This window comes from Homarus americanus, unplaced genomic scaffold (genome assembly GCF_018991925.1).
Source record: "Homarus americanus isolate GMGI-L3 unplaced genomic scaffold, GMGI_Hamer_2.0 scaffold43895, whole genome shotgun sequence".
Taxonomy (NCBI): Eukaryota; Metazoa; Arthropoda; class Malacostraca; order Decapoda; family Nephropidae; genus Homarus; species Homarus americanus.
Window position 1 is genome coordinate 1428904 of NW_024738072.1, and position 20989 is coordinate 1449892.

General features: G+C 38.1%; 1 protein-coding gene across 1 annotated transcript; it reads right to left on the minus strand.

The window, feature by feature from the left end:
* Positions 1–3151: 3151 nt before the first annotated feature.
* On the minus strand, positions 3152–20752 carry LOC121873689 (exportin-6-like). The gene is made up of 23 exons (XM_042377387.1): positions 20656–20752; positions 18547–18598; positions 18159–18362; positions 17574–17771; positions 17287–17446; positions 16687–16812; positions 15905–16122; positions 13990–14213; positions 13438–13668; positions 12876–12942; positions 12270–12449; positions 11891–12120; positions 11350–11439; positions 10675–10849; positions 10421–10558; positions 10126–10309; positions 9674–9829; positions 6744–6921; positions 6221–6412; positions 5596–5773; positions 4839–4928; positions 3720–3860; positions 3152–3520 (listed from the first exon to the last, which is right to left on the minus strand). Exons 2-23 carry the CDS (start codon positions 18547–18549, stop codon positions 3419–3421), a joined length of 3465 nt encoding a protein of 1154 aa, XP_042233321.1. The 5' UTR covers positions 18550–18598; positions 20656–20752; the 3' UTR covers positions 3152–3418.
* Positions 20753–20989: the final 237 nt, after the last annotated feature.

Here is a 20989-nt window from a genome sequence, read left to right on the forward strand (position 1 = left end):
AATGGTATAAACACATACTACAGTACTGTACATGTTAACCACTTGAGATCAGGCCCAGAACAGCATGAATAGTACAGTCCTGTTGCCTTTAAATGACCTACCTTCAATAAATCAATCGATAAGCATTGTAACGCATAATAAAAAAGAATCAAATAACCAAACGATAATTACAACAATGCAGCAACAGTAATAAACAAAAATTTTGTATAAACAAAGTTACCTGACAAAAAATTTTGAATTAGCCCATAACATCAAATTAGTGAGTGTTCAGCGACTATGGTCAGTACTGTACAGTTATCCGAAGTATTCGCAACTACCGTATTCAGTGTATCTGAAACGGTTATGGCCAATTACTACAGCATTAACTGAAGAATCCATATATACTGTACTATATTTTTAAATAAAAAATAATAATTTAGACCACAAAAATATCTTTAAAAGAACAAGTGGAGGCACTAAGTAATTTATATACATTATGAAACAATAGGACTCAAAGTTGGTACCACAAACTGACTCATCGAATTGGGTCATACCAAAACAAACTGATGCATCATGAAGGCAGTAAAAACCTTCTTACCTTGAGAAGTCTTTGACTATATTGACCCAACCATGAATGTTATACTGCACCTACATGTACAGTACATTAAAAACAGATACCAAGGCACTCAGACACCTCACTTGGAGCCAGTGTATATGGGGCAGCATCACCACATCTAATACTCAGAGAGCTAGGACTGAAAGTTGTCTTGTTGACATGACTGAACAAAGGACTGGATTTATGGAGAAATATGGCTTATTAGCTTTCTGCTTTAAATGGCAGCAGCTACTTCTAAAACACCTTTCACAGCACTCTGGTAATAGCCAGACAAAGTGTCAATAATCCTTAGTCCCTAACTCGTGCTTCATGGTGTTAATATGGGCTCTAACCCTCCAGATTTAGCTGAATCTTTTATAAATAAAGATAAAAAGCAGCACTGATAAAAAAGTATAAATTAAAGGAATGATAATTATTAGAGGCTGAGGAAGAAGGTATTATAAATATGCAGACTATGTATATACAGTACAAAGGTATGTATGTCCTGTTAACTGTGGTTCAACAAAAGGAGGAACTATACTACTTGAGCCAAAGAGCACTATACTGTACAGGGAACAACAAATAAAATGAAAGGCAGACAGTTTAATCTTAAGCCATATATGTGACTATTTACCTCAAACTGTCACTAGAATAAGGTAGTAAATATGTTTGCAATTAAAATGTCAAAAAATTGAGAATTGGTACAGTAAACATAATTTAAAATTTAGTGAGCAGAGATGTGAAGTGTTGGGAGTAATGTGGGAGTCTTGGTTTACTTCATCTAACTGAAGATGAAGGAAAATACTCAATTATACTCATCCTTGCTCTCTCAGACTTGGTGCCCCTGTGAAACCACATTTAACTAGAAAGAGATATTATAATGTTTGAATAACTTACACATGACCAGGTTGGTAGGAACAATCCTTCACCGCTGTTATTGTTACTGTGGCTTCACCCAATAACTGATGAGTAGCTGAAACTTGCATGATGTACAACACCATTAATGGCCAACATCAAGATGTAAGAGAGTATAGAAAAACTAAACCAAAATAGGGGAATGATTCTGAAATTCGTCTTCCAGCTGAGCCCACCGCCAGGCAGCACCTGTTCCTACAGATGTCTGGAATAGAGGTTAATCCATGACACCTTTCCCCACAAAGTAGCTGAGGTTGAGCTTCTGGTTAGGTATCCCTCCCCATCACACCCAGTGGCCTCAAGTGGGAGATTAATTGGAAAGGTTGTCATCTAAAGGCAAGAGGTCTGAGCTCATGCTTTCAAGGGGTAACTTTTGTATTTTTAGGTTAATGGGTGTGATGGGGAGGATCACACCTCAATTGCCTTGGGGGTTAAGGCATGGTCACCCAACTCCCACATACAGGGAATGTACAGTAACATAAACCACCTGGCAGAAGACAATTACCTAGAATGTGAAGGAATTGATGTTCAAATCCTGTTTTCTAGTAAAGCTAGGTGGCCTTCATCACAGCACTTACCATGTTTAGCTTGTCAAGGTAGTTGTGGCTGTTCATTTAACATAATTCAAGATGATCTGATTGCTTTGTCCTCTGTCTCACCTATAGCATATCCTACAAACAAAGGAAATCAGGGATAAAGTTTACCCTGATAGGCAGAAGGCCATCTAAAGCCAAGCCTGACCAACTAGCTCTCGTCATACCAAGGCTACTGTCCTCCCAATTAGTTCCAGCAGAATACTCCACTAACCCAAAGAAGCTGGGTGAGTATATGAACTGCCTGGTTATTACGTTTACTGAAAACAAGCATTTCAGGAATGGTTCTTTAATTTTAGTTATGTCCTCCAACATGCAGCTCTTGCTATAAAAAATCAGCCAGGTGTTAGTGGGGAACAGTCAAATATTATCTGATTGGATGATAATACTGTACTAAGAACTTCAGTAAATTCTGCTGACCATTCTTTATGTCTTTAGTTTAAATGGGATTTGATATTTTGATTTTATATAAACAGGCAAGAGATAGTTAGACTGGAGCTTCAATTTTAATGAGTGTCATTGAAGGACTAAATTTCAAAGATGGCAGATTGGAAGGACTGCAGCCTTGGTGCCATGAGAGCTGGTTAGGTAGACTCCCTTCTAGAGAACCTCCTGCCTTCTGAGGCAACCTTTGTACTTGACCTCCACCTATTTAAAGGAAGGAGATGGGAGTGATGAGAAAGACTAATAATAAACTAATAATATTGCTGCCATATAAGAGTGTAGTTTACTACCATCAATACCCACACAAGGCAAGTGCTGCCATGAGTGGCATAGCTAGACAACAGTCAATCTGCTAATATATAATATTTTAGAGTACTGTAATACAAGCACACTGACAAGGACAGGGAATGATTCAAAGAATGACAAAGTGGGTTGATGATTGATGAAATGAGTGACAACCATAAGCACTGTATATGTGGCTGGATGAGTAAGTGGACATGTGTGTATGTATATATATATATATATATATATATATATATATATATATATATATATATATATATATATATATATATATATATATATATATATATATATATATATATATATATATATATATATATATATATATATATTATTATTAAAGGAATTATCTCAAGTAATGACAAGACACTGAATGAATGATATATGAAGATGATATGCATCATTTTTAAATATAAAGAAGGCTAGTTTTTCACACCAGTCAGCAGCTTTTCAACTCCAAACGGCCTAAACCACGACTAACAACGGCCTTTTCTCATTAAATTGAGAAAATATTTGCCTTGTAATGAAAATAATAAAGTGTATTTTAACTCATCCCCTGGGAGGAGCTCGTCACGTGGAAGTGCTACTACTATAACTTTACGGTTCCTGGCGGGAGACTAGCATTGCAGGTGCGGTAGTAGCGGAGATCGTTGATGAACCGCTGCACATTTTGCGTAAAAGTTGGAAGGTCCTGTTAAAAGTAAACATATGGAGGTCAATTTCTAACACTGGATATAATCTTCAATAATATTTATAGTTTATCAACACACATAAGTAATAAGTGATTAATAACCAATCAAGAAAAAGTTCACACATACACTACAATGTATTAAAAAGTACAGTACAGGTTTGTGTATCAAGAGCTACAGTAACCAGATAGGGAAACTTACTGTATCAGTCTTGAAGTTTTGTTTTAATGTGGTTCTCTGATCATTATCCAGACCATCCATGTTCTGTAGAAAGTGAGGGACAAATGCAGCAAAAAAGGTGTTGAAGTCCACTGATGCCATGTTGTATACTGTGATGGTGATCTGTGGAAGGTGAGAAACAGAGGGAATAATTATACTCTCAGACACCAGACCACTGAGGCGAGAAAGCTCTTTTTAAGGAGTGATCCTGCCTGTATTCTCCTTGTCTTCATATAATTAAATTCTTTCTACATTATACTAACAATGAGTCTTTAGTTTTGAAGTTATATCCACATATTATGAGTGATTTGTGTAAGACAAGTCTGTTTAATAGGTATGTACTGCACCACTAAAAAGAGTACTGTACTGTACCTACAAGTCCTAAAACACTGTACTGTAACTTATGTCTCACCGAGGTACCAGGTTCACCACCGAGCTTAAATTGCATTCACTCCGAGTATTATTTAATCATAATGTAATGACTATATAATTCCCAGTCCAGTCTTACAGTATTCCATATGTGCAGTGACCCAGTAATTCAATGTATAATAATGTCCTGGTGTGACTCAATGTGGAGTGTGACTGCTGAGTGGATACTGGACTAACCTCCTGTTCTAAATGTTGGTGGTTCAATCCCGGGACACTTCTAGTTCACCCCGTTGTAATGTCTACCTACTGTAACTTTACATGCAAATGAAGTAAAAGTAGTCAAGTGCAATGCTGGCCAGACTGTCTCTTTGTGTGCTGTATCCACAGTACACCTAACTAGCAGTCATGCCTTGGGTTCCCACTTTAATTTTCATGCACTGTAACTATTACAGAAATATCCAATGAAAATTATAGTCCTTGGCACCCTCCTGACACACTCTACCACATATGGCACTGTCTATATAAAAATCTGGACAGCATTAAGCAGTTTCTCATTTACCTGACCTTTTCAGTACTCCCCGTGTTGCTTTACACCTACAGTACTCCATCATATGTTTTTTTTCAGGTCCATAAATGTAACAAATTCTTTCCCATCACCAAAATTGTCTTTCATTCTTGTTCCTTAATGCAAAAACTTATTTTATTATAACAAAACTATAAAACTAAACTTACTTCTTCCTGCAGCAGATCCTGAGAGCGATGAACCAGCACCTGCAGTAGTACGGTGATGAACTGACCCAGCATCGAATTACGGAACACTCCCTGTGGGGGGGAAACAGAGGTGTCAAACTGACCATCAACCTATAATGTAAAATGTATCCACTACCATTATTCTAGTCATTAAGGTAATGTCTCCATACTGTACCACCTGGACACAGACAGACCCTGATCCTCTCTCTGCTCAATACTTCCATATCCACATTTCCTCCCCATTTCTGTATTATTTATTCAAGAAACTACAACTTGAGAAAGAGAAACATAAGTCAAACATAAGTCTGATTCTAACCTCTTCTTTCTTTTACAACTAATGGAGGGAACTTCACCTGACACAAGAAGGTAGAGTACAGTTTTGTGATGGGGTCGACTTCTTTCTTTTACAACTAATGGAGGGAACTTCACCTGGCACAAGAAGGTAGAGTACAGTTTTGTGATGGGGTCGACTTCTTTCTTTTACAACTAATGGAGGGAACTTCACCTGGCACAAGAAGGTAGAGTACAGTTTTGTGATGGGGTCGACTTCTTTCTTTTACAACTAATGGAGGGAACTTCACCTGACACAAGAAGGTAGAGTACAGTTTTGTGATGGGGTCGACTTCTTTCTTTTACAACTAATGGAGGGAACTTCACCTGACACAAGAAGGTAGAGTACAGTTTTGTGATGGGGTCGACCCTTCTCTAGCCTTCCCGGATGTAAAATAAAAACACTTACCTTATGATATAACTTATATTTAGAATTGAGAGATTCCAGAGCCTCCAGGTTATATTTAAAGATGGTGATATCCGGCTGCATGAAGGACTGACCAAACGCCTGCATGATCTGAATGAACTGAGCCTCGTTTTCTATAGAGTCCCAGTTCCCGGCTCCTAGAGATGTGTGGACTGAAGGTCTGCAAAAATATATTAAAATGACTAAATATATAATACATCGTATATAAAAAATTAATAATACACCAATATATTATAAAATACCACTTAAACCATTCTTAGATCTTCAACAGTTTCATTTCAATCTTATGTTATTAATTCTCAACACCACTTACCTGCAGCAACACCCCTCCCCCTCTCCTCCTATTGCACCAGCCACAAACAACAACCAAATACAAAGAATGTATAAAAAAATTTTTTTTTTTTTTACCTTTGGTCATATTTGACTTCTTTACTACTGGTTACACTCACTCTAGTTCTATTAAATGAGTCTGGTAAATATACATATTGTACCATCCATATACCTCCTTATGAAAGGGTTAAAGAGGAATATGTAATTAATATATAATCAAAATAAAAGATGTTTTTCAAAGTTAAAAAATCAATCAAAAAAGTCACTAAATACTCACTTAAAAAAGTATTTCCAATTATGTTCCAGAAGGCATCGTAACAGCTCAAACATTGGCCCCTTGACCTCAGGAGACGCTCGCTCGGACACCACGGGGTAGATGTGGTCCATACACAGAGTGATGGTATTTGGTATGAACCGCTTGAACGACTGCCCCGGCTCACTTACTATCAGCTCCAGCAACTTCAGAAACCTACGAGCAGTAGAAAAAGTTGAATAACTGTCTAACAGAATATAACTTATGTACAGAACTGTAGGTACAGCTGTCTATATTGAATGTATGTATCTAAATTTCAGTTCTAATACATTACACATTATAACATTACATTAATTATATAAAGCCTTTTAATGTGAGACTCAAGAATATAATTATACTTAAATAGTAACAAGAAAATTAAGGAATAACACAAACTAATACCCCAGTCTATGCCCTTGTAAGTTTAACCCAAATGATATAATCTTTTATCTTTCCACTAAACCACCAATATATTACTGATATTAAATGCAAAAAACAAAAGCCTCACTTGTCAACCACTCTAACAGCAGCAGGATTATCTGCACTGATGGCAAGCTGGAGGTGATGCCGAGTGGTGAAGACATCGAGGAAGGTCTGTATGGTGGCCTCTACCCTGCCAGGTCCCAGCTGAACCCTCAGCACCTGCATCACTACCACCATCAATGACAGTATCTCCTCACACACACCTGGTGGATAAAACCAAGTCAGTCACAGTGTTCTGTTTTCTTCAATACTCTTATCATTAAGTAGAAATGATAAATATTGTAATCATTGTGTATAATTTAATTAACTCTAAAATATAATAAAACAAAGAATAAAAAGGGTGAAACTTTCTTTTGAAATATAAATGAATTGTGTGACAATGAAAGCAGAATAACCTTTGATTATTTATTGCTGTTTTACTGTAAATTTATCACTTAAATGAAGAGTTATTAGTTTATATTAAAAAAAACACTTTAAGCTTGGATATTATGTAAGTTAAATTAAAAGCATTAGCCAGAAATTCTGGATGACTATGCAAACATTTGTTCTCCAGGTAGAGCATTAGATCGGAACACGTTATCAAATATAATGTCAGACTGTTGGCTTAGTTATTCTGACAAAACAAGGACAGACTCAGAGTCATTTATTCCTGTGTGGGATTAGTGTTAACAAAACAAATAGCAACTGTGTTATGATTCAGAAAAAGTCACATTTAATCTGGTTGAGATGTAAAATGCCAAGAGGATTTAAAGCCTGATGACCTCCAACAGGTAGTTTGAGTACTGTAATCCACTCACTTTGCTTACCAAGGTGGCTCTAAGTATTAATGGAGGGTGGGTACTATCCTGACTATATTTACCTTTGGAACAGTTCAAACATTATTTCTGCCTCCCCACCACAACCATCTCCCACAAAATAGGAAAACTGTACTGTACTAGAAGCAAAGGTTCCCATCAAAGGTAGGAGGCTGTATAGCACCTCCTCTATCAGCTGTTACAGGTCTCAGTATACTGTATTAGATCTGGGCTCAGTCCTCCCTCCTTACACTGGCAGCAGATGCTTGCTACCAGTCATCTCTTGCTTCTTGCAGCAAATTGTCAAAAGCATCTTTCTCAGCTCTTTGGAAGGTTATAGTTGAGGCCACAAAGTTCTTCAAGGTGTATCAAAACTAAGACTGAATATTTTACATAAATTTATGCCATTTTGCACTTGTTGTTTACACATTCACTAAAACCCTTCTTGAGTTTACGACAGTGGGCAGTCAAACACCTGGCAGTGTTAGGGAGGAAATCAGAGACTCAGACTGTACCAAGGTGTCCTCCTCCTTGATAGTTGTACTAACTAAGCATCTAGGATTAGTACCATGTCATTTCTACCTGTTGTAAGCTGAGTCAGGTTGTCAAGAGGGTTGTGTCCAGTTTGGGGGTTCACTGAGCAACCCCTGGTGGGAGGGAGCACACCTGCATATAACACAACTCACTTAGGAATATTGTCTGCTTATTTCTGAACTTTGAAATATAGTTTATGAACAAATTCTCAAAGCGGTCTACTATCAGGCTTAAAACAGTAATCTAACAGGCTTAAAATAACATTGGTTGAATCACACAGTAGAGCAGAGATGACCCAGTACAGTATAAGGCTATATAACTGTTCTTACCCACAAAACTGAGGGAGGAGACTAAAAGTTATCCAACAACAGGAGGATACAAGGGTACAGTAGTCTCCATGTAGATTAAATTGTTCTTATTGGCATCAATGTTCACTGGTTTCTCTTGGGAGACTTGTCTTACTAAGTTTGTAAGGTAAGTAAACTCATTGAGCTTCTGGATAACTAATAAACACTATATGTGATTGGATGTAGACTTTCATTTCAGCCAAGGTGAATTCCCCACAACTTAAGGGCCAGCGTACACTTGTCCCTCAAATTGCACAGAGTTACCAATACGTACAAGCTTTGTTTCCTAATATCAAAAATTTGCAACAGGACTGGAAAGTTTTCAATTACACAGGCTTAACGGTCAGAGTCTGTGCTTCGGCCTGAGCAAGATTCAAACGCACGCCAAGCCAAGCATTGTGGGAGTATGGTGCATCACAGGGTAAGGGGTACCAGATGTACGATGCAAGGCCACGCTAAAATCAGTCCATATGTTTTATCTGTAACATCAACTGGTTTCTCACTCACCCGCCCACCCGATCACTCGTGTACAATCGAGAACAAAAGCTTTATCGTCCCTTCTGCTGCTTCACAAACCCTCGGATTTAACTCGTGAATCCGAAGCATTTATGGACAGAATAATGCATCAGCGTCTACTGCTTTGGGTTCACGAGTCTTAATTTCGGGGGTTTATGGAGCACAGGAATGGTGAATGACTTTTGTTCACGACTGAACCTAAATACACATGTTCTACTTACTGTGATCACATACTGGCACCACCTAAATGTCTTGCCAGTACAGTACTTCTCCTCAGTGAGATGTAAACCTAGCAAGGGAAGCAACACAGTATTTATACTGAAATCCAAGTTAGAAATTGAGGACTGATACAAATTGCTTCTCCCCTGAATCTTGTTCCTCAAGACTCACATACAGAGAGCTCCTTCCCACCTCACCCCAACACTTCTCTCACACAGTAACCTCACTCACATCCCTCCCTCCTCCTGACCACATCCTGTCCCTGGCAGCCTTCCTCTCCTGAAGCTAAAAACATATTTTATGACGACACATTGTTCAAGCCAGTCAAGGATTGCATCTGTGATTGTCCTTTCATTTTTAGAATTATATCCCGACCATTTTTTACCTTGAATAGAATATTTCCAGCCGCTCTTAATAATAAGACTACAGTGACTAGTTTTAAGTTCACTCTTGTATCAACATTATCTGGAAGAACCACAAGATGAAAACATTACACAGGACCCTATACAGTACCAGGAGGAAAAATTATCACCACTGGGACTTACCGGCATGTTGGACATAGATAGGGAAGAGGAGGATGGCCTGGTGGATAAGGTCTTGAACACAGTGGTAGTAAAGTTCCCGGCTGGTTTTATCTGTGTTGTTCAGCTCCTCCACCTGGTACCGGATCACCGACAGAGTATCACACAACTTTGGCGCCACTGATGAGGGAAATAAAGTGATCAGTCGGTACAGTAATGCATAATACCAATACCTAAATTCATAATATCTGTATGACTTACATGCAATGTCTAGTGTGGTTACAGTATAAACAATAACATAGTACAGCTGAAATACCTTTGCTTCTGTTCTAAAAGAGGAACTTCCTAAAATTAAAAAATATAAAAATACACTACTCAAAGGCCCTGTAACTGAGGGACACCTACACTCAACAGAACCATACTCAGAATACACCCCAAGAGCCACACTCAGGATACACCCCAAGAACCACACTCACTGTTCTCCTGCATGGTCTTGTCATCTACTAGGACCTGTACGTCGATTTTCCGCACATCTGAGGTGAAGGAGTTGATGAAGGACGTGAGCGAATGTTTTCTAGTCTCTAAGCGGTGGTCGACGACGAAGCTCGGCCACGGCAGCAGGAGAAAATTGACTAAAGCCCTTAAGATTAATCCACGCACCTGAAATAGAACAGCAATAACCAAGAAAAAATTACGAAAAATATAACAACTCGTCACAAAATCCACGAGTTTGGTATTTACAACACAAAATTACCACGGGCCAACACGAACCTTTACATCGGAGGAAATCGACGGAGCTTGGACGTACAGAGACTGGACCTGGTTCATCTCGAGCGCCACGGGGGATCGCACCATCACAGACAGAGAGAGAAGAAGCTGTACCCCACAATTAACGATTAGCAGAGGAGCCTGTGAGAGAGCAAGCGAGAGATAGTTAATACTTTATCCATCAATAACAGCGAGTTAATTACAAAATAAAATATATAATTATTTTTTCTAATGCACAGTAGAGGCCATTAACTCACCCCAACATTGAGAACATTAGTGGCAGCAACAAGCATCTGTTTATTTATGGTATGACAAGTGTCTTGGTGTTGGTGCGTCTGTGTTCCTCCGGGAAAAACCTGAACAAACTGCTGCCCGTACAGTTGAGACAGCCAGTGCACCCACGCCCTCAACGTCGACAAAACTTGTGCGTGACTGAAAAAAACATAAGTCGATTTTCAAATTAATGGGAAAAAAGTAATGCATCATCAGGTAAATGTTTGCCATGGGTGGCTTTCACTTCAAAATTAACCACCCTAACACTAACCTAACACTAATCTAACCTAACTCTCCTAACACTAATCTAACCTAACAGTATGATAATGGAAAATACCTCAAAATACATAGTAAAATATGTTCATGGGGGAAATTATAACATAATTAGGTACATAAAAGCCTCAAGTAAGTATACAAGTTACATGAAACGTTCTCCATAATGTCTTGGAGAGAGAGACATCATACATCAGCAGTACTGTATAGGTCTTGCTTACAACATCAACACTAAAATCCCAAATACACTCACTAACATGTTGGTAAATAAATAAAATATATAAATTAAAGTTAAATGAGATTCACATACATCAAAAGGCCATAAACCATGACTATAAATGTTAAATAAGCGATAGGGAAATTATAAATGGATATACGAGACTCACACTTCAACAAAATCTGAGTGCAGGACGTCAACCGCAGTTTCTACTTCAAATAGCTTCAACCCTGTGCTGTAGTTTGCCATCTGAACTAACCTGAAAGTGAACAATACAAAATATAAATATGTAATAATCATCAACCTGCCAATAGAAACACACAGACACTGTCTTTATCCCCGAGATGGTTCCTTCAACAGAGCCACTATGGAGCATCACTGGGAGGTTTCATGTATATATCTCCAAAATCTTCTTTATAGTTTAGGTAAATACTATAATACTCCAAGCTCTTCAATGTTCAAAGTTACTCTAGAGTGATGAAGAGTGTTTAGACAGTGTTCAAGTTTACCCCCACAGTCCTCAACTAGTGTACACTTATCAATACACAACATATGTTATGGAAAAATAAAAATCAAGTAATTAAGACTCCAAAGTAAAGATATGTTTTATCTAAGTTATTATTTAAGCCTGGTTCCTTCTCTAAAAGCAATGTTGATACAATTATTAATTATGGAACACAATATTTATGCCCTAATTAATTCAACCTTACTTTTCAATAACCTCAATTGCTGTGGTTGATCTCTTAGGCAGTTCCTCTCCCAGAAACAGCGTTGAGAACCTGCCGATGGCCTGAAGGAGGGACGACAGGTCTCTCAAGAGGCAGTGAAGCCGCGGACACTCGTGTTCTGCCGAGATGTTGAGACGACGACGACCATTTTGTTCTATCATGTTAGACTGGAGGGTGAGGTATATCTTTGTGGCTTCGTTCCAGGGCTCGTACTAGGAGAGACCAAATTGGTTTTGTGAAGTATTGGTCTTAAACATGTAAACACATTCATTCTTAATAGTTCATTTTAGAGTTTTCCATTAAAAATTAAAGCTCATTAAATATTCAGTACACACAAAAAAAAGAGTCAGTTTTCACCTACCACCAGGGTAAAGATCTGATCTGGTAAAAGGTCAGCAATTTTGGCCAGAAGTTCAAGGTTTCTGGTGAAGAAGGAATGCCACTCAGACACCTCCTCACCGGTGCCTATTTCCCCATAGTGACAAGTGCTGTTCTCTGATATTTCCTCACAGATTTCATGATCCAATTCTTCCAGTTCAGCCTAGGGGAAAAAAATTTAAAATAAATTAAACAATCAGTGATAACATTCCTCCATTTTAATCACTAATACGACTGACTTAAAAGAACTGTGCTAACGTGTCTGTAGCCCCAAGTAACCCCCTGCTTGTGGCGTTGGGCCGGGGCTACACTCCATAAATCCAATACAACTACACAACTGTACTGTACTGGAAACACAGCCACAATATGTAATGATTCTGTCTATTCACTATAATATCCACGAGTTTTAACGACTGTATACATAATGAAGGCCTAACTTGTGATCAATGCAGGATCTAGGCAGTTGTCCTCAAAGGTCACATGGTGTGGGAGAACAGTGTTAAGTTAGATTAGACTGCACCAGGAGTGACCATAACATAAGCATCTCATAAATCACAACTTCTTAATTTAATAAGAACAATAAGCTGACCTGGTTGTGTCGTAGTTGTATCTTGTGTAATATTCCTTGTGCTAGAGATATCAAGGCATCCTCGTACCTGTCAAAAAAAAGAAATAAAATTAAATATTACTCCATTTTCTCTTATCACTCTCATGCTTCTTACTTCCTTAACTACAGAATGGCCAGAATAACAAGCAGACGCATACAGAATCACGCTTCATTTGTTTTCCTTTAGTTAGTCTCAGTTTTGTAACATATTAACACAAATAACAAAATACTTTAATAATTACTCTCGGGATTAAACATCTCACGTGTACCACAACCCAACAGTGTCAGACCCTCTCACACCTCAACACCACGATACGAAAAGTAAATAAAAATGGATCATGAATCTCCAGCTCACTTCTTCTCTATCCACTGAAATATAAGCTAACAAGAAAGGATTACAGAAGAAGTAATACAAAAGCAAACACTAACAAGCAGCTCAAATGAAATACAAAAATAATTACAGGAAAAATGTAATGGGAAAGCAACGATGACAAGACATTAATAAAAAAAAAAGTAATAAGATAAGTTTGTGTTCATTATATACCTTCCCTCTCCTATGTGATCTTGTGTCCCCTGAACCTTGGACAGTAAGTGGTCCAGGAAGATACTCCACACGTCGAGACAGTTGAAGTACGCCTCCACACAGTGCTGGTGGAATGTGTAGCGGAAGAGGAGCGCCAGGAATTCCAGGACGGGGAACTGAGAGTTGTTTTCAAATCTGCGCAGGTGAACGCTGACAAACAGCCTCAGAAACTCCGTGAATTTATCTATATAACTGGAATAGAAAACACAAAAATGTGGTTATTCACAAAATTCAGCTAAATATTCTGGCTATACTGGTATAATATACACAAGTCACTCAACAACGCCTGATTACCGATGATTATATGATAAGACAACCACCACTGTACTGTTATATGGTGTAAGGAAAATGAGTTAGATTACTACAAGGTTTTGAGTTCCCACCAAATTATGACCTAGTTCAACATATTGTACTCACTAGCAATTAACTGTTAACTCTACCACAGATATTGTAAAAGATAAGTGTTAACTCTATTCTCTATGGCCACTAAAACCATCACAAAAAACAACAAACCTCGGGTCTAACAACTGGAGGCGGGACGTGGTATTTGGCTCATCTCTCACTAATCTTTGTAATAGATGGAATGTGTTTCTAAACATCTGCAAGAGGAAGTCTTCAAAGTCGTGCGGGACACAGTTCTTGCTCATGATCTCGTTGATGGCGCCCATGGCCAGGACCCCGAGGGATTCTCCCGACAGGAAACTCTTTTCCAGCGACCCATTGTGTAGTTTGTTGTGCTGTTCACAAATACACACATCACATAATTTTTTTTGTATTTGAGTGGTAATAAAAAGATCTATTCTATTTGGGCATGTATTTTATGAACGAGACTTATCCATTCATAAAATAATCCTTGTAAAGTAGAGGATTGATTCTCACAGGCCAATTTATATCCAAGCCACCATCAAGCACCTTTGTATTTATACTGTACAACAAGCTAAGGGGTCAAAATCTCAGGCCTCAGACTTGTGACTGAGACCTTAAAAAAGAAAAATAATAATATTCATTTCTTCCTCTTTGTCTAATTTCATATTTTATCCAGACTTTAAAAAGAAAACTTAATGCCAACATACATACAACATAAAGACATACCTGAAATATGTCCTTATTCTATGTCTCAGGAATATCAACAGTCTCTAACCCACCCCTACTTCCACTCATTCCTCCATGGTAACTCACACTCAACCTAGTACATGTGTATCTGATCACTGTGAAAGTTTACACTGGTTTCCTGTATTAAGAAATCATACTAATAATTCCTTCAATGATTCTAAATAACTTAATACAGCTACAAAAATTTAGAGTTCACTGTAGTAATGGGACAAACATCATAAATGAAAAAGAATTGAGTTGTAATTAAGAGCTAAACAGATTGATTAGTTTAGCAGTACTGTAATTATTTTTTGTCCATGTACTGTAGCAAAGGGAAGGTTTACTGTACCCACTCACACACTCATCAATACACACACACACACAATACAAAGGAAGTTTTTAAAATTGAAGGACATAGGCAGAGAAACCCATTTTATAACTGAGGGGACAAAACAATTGGTCTATGCAATACACCACAAATGAACCTCCCTGGACACACCCCGCCACTGCCTATAAGCACACCAAGATCAGTGGCAGGATTACAGTTTCAGCATGGACAAAGTTTATACTCTACACTACACACCAGCAGTCCTCTCACCAAGTGCTGGTCTTAAGAGACTAGTGGGGCTTCAGTTTACTAGTTTTTAATGCTAGCAAGTCCCTCCATTCTGAAACCCAACCTCAATTGTATCTAATCATGTCTTTCTGCTCTTTTCAGTTTCCTATTAATTTTGAACCCCACTTTAAGAGAGGAAATTAAAGTCACATAATTCCTAAACTTGAGCATATTGGAATTTGTGCCTCAATTCATCATTTAGCAACTGTAACAGAAAGAGCATCAATTACAGTACTGATCTTGATGCAAAAACTCTGGCTGATGATTGAATAAATTGTTCCATTATACACTTTACACACATTCCTCTCAAGAATGTCAAGGAAATGGCCTTATATTATGTGGTCTGACTGAGCAACTTGTTAGTGTGATAATGAAACCTTCCTCAACTTTATCATCAAATGGGATCTATTAGAACCTTTTCATCTAATTATACTTAGACCCCACACAGAGAAGGCTGCTTGTGTCACAGCTCAAACAATGTCCATTTAGATGCTGTAATCATCCCACTAAGCACTGATTTATTCTACTGTACAGCCCTGTAAATGTATTCAATGCATATTATATCATTATGTCTAAATCTAATGTAAGTCTGTATATTTTCAGCCACTGGCTGCAACTCTATTAATAAACCGTTTATTATTTTTAGATGGTTCCTGGGAAATGGCAAGCTCTGCCTAGAGGTATTTAGTGGTCATTAATAAAGGTAATTATGACATTCACCTGTGGATCAGCTCCCAAAGAAGCAAACATGAATATAGTATTGAGCAAATGTGGTGTAATGAGAGAGGAGAGAGGGATCCAGGAGAACAGATGCGTCAGACAGTTGAGTGACAGCGATGCTATGGTCTCACTCTCAGTGTCCAAGGGAGGCAACACCCAACCAGTACGTGAACTAGTGCCACTCTCTAGGTTGTGAAACATGTTGCTCAGTAGTGTACCTGTAAGAGACAAAAATTAAAATATATTATACTTACAACAACACAGTTTGGTGATTTTTTGGATATATACAAACAATTCCCTTTTTTCTCCATATAAATAATCCCCAAAGAATACTCAAGTCTGAATAAAGTGATGTTATCTCTGTGAAAGTACGTCCCACAGGCTTGATGGCCCACTTAAGACAAAAGGAAGCTTGGCCAACATGGTACTTGACCACCCCAACTATAAAGTCAGATATTGTACCTAGTCACAGCCCAGCAGATTAAGGGAGTTTAAGGCACAACCCAGTGTCCCATGAGAGAGGAAATAAGCACTTGTATCCTCATGGCTAGGATGTCTAATACAGCTTGTGTTCCTCAACCTTTCACTGTGTAAATCATCTCCCACCAGGATACCAGCTCTGCCCCTCCTGATAGGTCTACAACAGCAGGAATATGACATGTGTTAATGCTGTTCATGGAATCTAACCGTAAAACAACTAGGGAATATTTTGTTATGAGAATTTACTTGTTTAATGCAAAATCAAGGCCACTGAACTACACCACCAATCATCATCATCTTACCTGTTTGTATCGGAGAAGACGAGAGGCCAGAACGTGTAGGAGAGTGGCTGTGGGAGTGTGTCGGGGAGGGTGGAGGTGTAGCAGTCACAGCGTTCTTGTGTTTCTCGACTACACCCTCTAATAAACCTGAAAAAAGAACCACACACCACAATTGTTAAAGGAATCGTCTACTTATTCATTAAACAGTACCGTAGCTATACTGCTTAAGACACGTTCGCTACCCAGTTAGTCCTCTGGTGTTAGTTTTGTCAGAGTATTATTACTAAAGAGTCCCCTGTCAGTCTTATGATGTACACATGATCAAAAACTTCCCTTACAAAATTGTATGAAGATATTATGACAACAGACGACGGACTTTGACAACCCTACCAAGACTACACGAGTCGGTGTTCATTCTGAAATTCATCGACCCCCAAATACAGAGTTGTTTGATCAACTTTACATGTGCTGTAACTAAACACACTACTGTACTGGATAATACAGTACTGTATATCACCAAATTGAAGTTACACCACTCACACATACACCTTATACTGTGCTGTACTGGTTTTAAAATGGAGTAAATCAAATAAATAAATTAAAAATAACATAATTACTGACTAGATAACAGGGTGAGCATAGTTGGGACTTGCTGGGACAAGAGGCGCCTCAGTTCTGTGCGTCGGGAGTAAGACAGTTCTTCACGGGGACACGCCAACTCCTCACTGATCGTCTGCAGGAACACGATGCAGAGAACAACTGTGTCGGGATTTCTCGATAACTGGAACAACATAAAACTATTAGATACAGGTCTATACTGGCTCATCATGGTACAGTACAGAACATTGAAACCTGTAAACCAACCCTACCAAGCAACACATCTAATATTAATGTTCCTCACTACTCACAGACAATACATTAGTGAAGAAATCTGGGTAGAAGTGTGGCCAGGAGAGACGAGCGATGTCCACGACCAGCTTGACTAGCTTGTTTCTGATATAATAGGGGGCGGCCTTATGGTTCTCCAGCACGAACCGGTACAAGGTGGAGCGAATCTCCGTCCTTTCTTCTGGCATGAGGCCGACCCACTGTTTGTTTATGATATTCTGGGGAAGTAAAAACAAAATCTATAAGAGGGAGAAAATAAGACACGGATTCGTTCTTTTCGGGAAGGGGGGAGGGGGGGGGGGCATAATTTGTATCACACGCTCTAAGAACCACCCTAACGTAACCTAATCTCTCCAAATAGCGTTAGGTTAGGTTAGGGTGATTAAACTTTAGGTGAAATAAGCTGTGGCGGTGATTCTTACGGTGATTCAAAATACTGTGTATGTAAAAACGTGACTCTTGTGGCTATAACTACAAAAAACTGATGTTCCTTTACCTATACTACATCAATAATTAAGAATATTATACCTCATGGAAGAATCAGTGTAGTACTAATCTGTGGAAGGTAACAGGTCAAACACAACTAAGACCTCCAGACACTTTACCTCGAGGGTGGTGAGACAGTACATGGAGACGTAGGAGTTGTGTGTGTGGGCCACGTAGTAGAGACATTGTTTCCAGGCGCCGCGCTGCTGTCCAAAGTTTCCCAAGATTGTCTCGATGTCTCTCTTCCTGGTGTTGGTCGTGGTCGGGCCGAAAAATTCATTCATTAACCCTTCTAAAGCACGGAGAGATTCTTGGTCTGTGGCCTGTGGAGAAAATAAATGTTTGGTCCCGGAAATCGCACTTTATATTAATCCTCCACAGTCAGTCATCCCCGAGGCAAAACCCTTGGGAAAAATCCTTTACTTGACAGCTCCAGTCATGAGTCAACCAGCTGAATGTATGTAATAAATAAAAAGACAATAATAATATTTTCCCTATTTTACTCACCATTTTTATATTACAATCAACTGGCAGATTCCCAGGTAGATTTGGCTAGCTCCTGTAAATGAAGAGAAAATATACAGATAAGATAATAATGATATACCGTGTAGTTATATACGGTAAACGTTGAACACCACCGTGAAAAAGTTGTTTGAGATAATGGTATTTTATGTCGAGAATTCAGTGTGTTAAAACAGTCACACAGGGCAATAATCCATAAATTTACTTCAATATTCACAAAAATATTGGTGTAAACATAAACACCAAAAACCCGTCAAAAAGTAGTAAAAAATAATTGGTGATCGGAGAATTACCAGATTATGACGGAGGCCAAAGGAATGGGTGAAAATAGGATATCGTCACTTTCTGTATGACTTCCCTTGTGGACGCCATGCTCGAAAACATCCTCTGTACGTCCCTATCATGTGTGTGAAATAAATTGGACCAGCCCTCAAGTACTGTAGCTACATTAAATTATATAAAAAGATAAAATAAAATTAATTAAGGTTCATGACTTCCCTTGTTAGGCACATTCAGAGGTGGCAGACCAATGGGACTTGATCTTTAAATTTCTTAGAATTATGCTGGATAAGTAAACAAGTTAAGAAAGACAACACAAATGAAACTAATCTATCTTTACTAACCTAACTTAACCTAACCTAACCTAACTTACCCTAACCTAACTTAACTTACCCTAACCTAACTTAACTTACCCTAACCTAACTTAACTTACCCTAACCTACCTTAACTTACCCTAACCTAACCTAACTTAACTTACCCTAACCTAACCTAACTTAACTTAACCTAACTTAACTTACCCTACCCTAACCTAACTTAACTTACCCTACCCTAACCTAACTTAACTTAACTTACCCTAACCAAATCAAAAAGTACAAGTAAGTTAAGATAGTTGGGTTAGCTTAACTCTTGACATCATTTATAATGCCAGAGCGTCACACATCATCAATTGTCATCGAGTCAATTCCTCTTATTCACATACATAGTTAAATCTGAGGTTAATCCTATGGCTGATATCCCCAGGCTAGCCATACAGACATATAAGCAATAACCAAGACCCGTTAAATTATTCCCGAGAAATGTAAACATTAGAGTGAAAACATCGAGTATTAATTTTCGCCCGTTGAGAGAATCAATCGTCACCCCATAGAATCCCGCATTCGTGAGGTTATCCGGGGAAATTGTCCGTACGCCTCCGTTACCTTAGTCACAGTGCCTAACGGTAACTAATCAAACCTGTCAATTTAAACACCTTTCATTTACCTAAAGAATTAATTAATATTCTTGGAAAGTTTCAAGTTGACAGATCAAGAGATAAATGACTGATATTTCCTTTCCAGTACCTCACCAACCTAACCACTACCACACAACCACCACACCACAGAACCACTATACCACACCACCACCACTATACCACACCACCACACCACCATAAAGTACAAACTGAAGACAATCTCACATTAGTTCATCATTCATAGACAGTCTCAGTATATATAGTAAATTATTTAAACAAGTGTAAATTATTAAAGACATTACAATTTCATTTCTACTACAATATTTATCTAAAGGTTTGGATAATTTACCGGATAATAAATAAATAAACAAGAACAGACAATTACACTAGACAAAAACACTGCCTTTAGATTATGTCTTGCAAATACTAAATAAATTATACAGTTTTATGATGGTAAATATTTCATAAATTAATTAATAACCAGTCAGGAGGTGTTGATATTGTTCACCAAATTTAAAATATATTATTAGTGAGGGAGGGCCATACAGGTGCCATCATTAGCAGGCACATGAGGTAAAGCTTGTGCCAATATAGTGCCAATTATACCTAACAACCTCATACCTATAATCACCTCAATCATCATAACTACCTCTAGAGACATTATACACCAGTTAACACCAATAATCACCACATAAAAAATCAACAAACATTTATCACTACAAATCTATTAGAATGATTATATATATACTCGTTTAGTCAACCTTAACTACCACCACTGTTATCTCTTTCTCTCTTATCTCTAGGGTCTCTAAGGTTATATATCTAGTGAGTTAATATCCCCTAGGTGTATTAGAGTAAGATACCTGCTAGACTGGGACGAGGAGAGTCATTTTAGAGGTGTAATAACAGGTTTAAACTGTAAGGTAGTGTGTGTGAGGCTGTACTGGCGTCCTCCTTCTGACAGACGACAACACCTTTATCTCTCTTACTCTCTATTATTTCCACTATCTCTCATTTTATCTTATATTATTTATAGTTTATTATGTTAGTTATTAATATATATCAATGTCTTTTATATAATTTGATTTATGTGGATATTTCACACCGAGGGATATCTACTTGATGGTAATTTCCTGGGGTTTTTTTAGTTTATAATCGTTATTTAGTGATTTATATAGATATTTAATTACTCTTTAT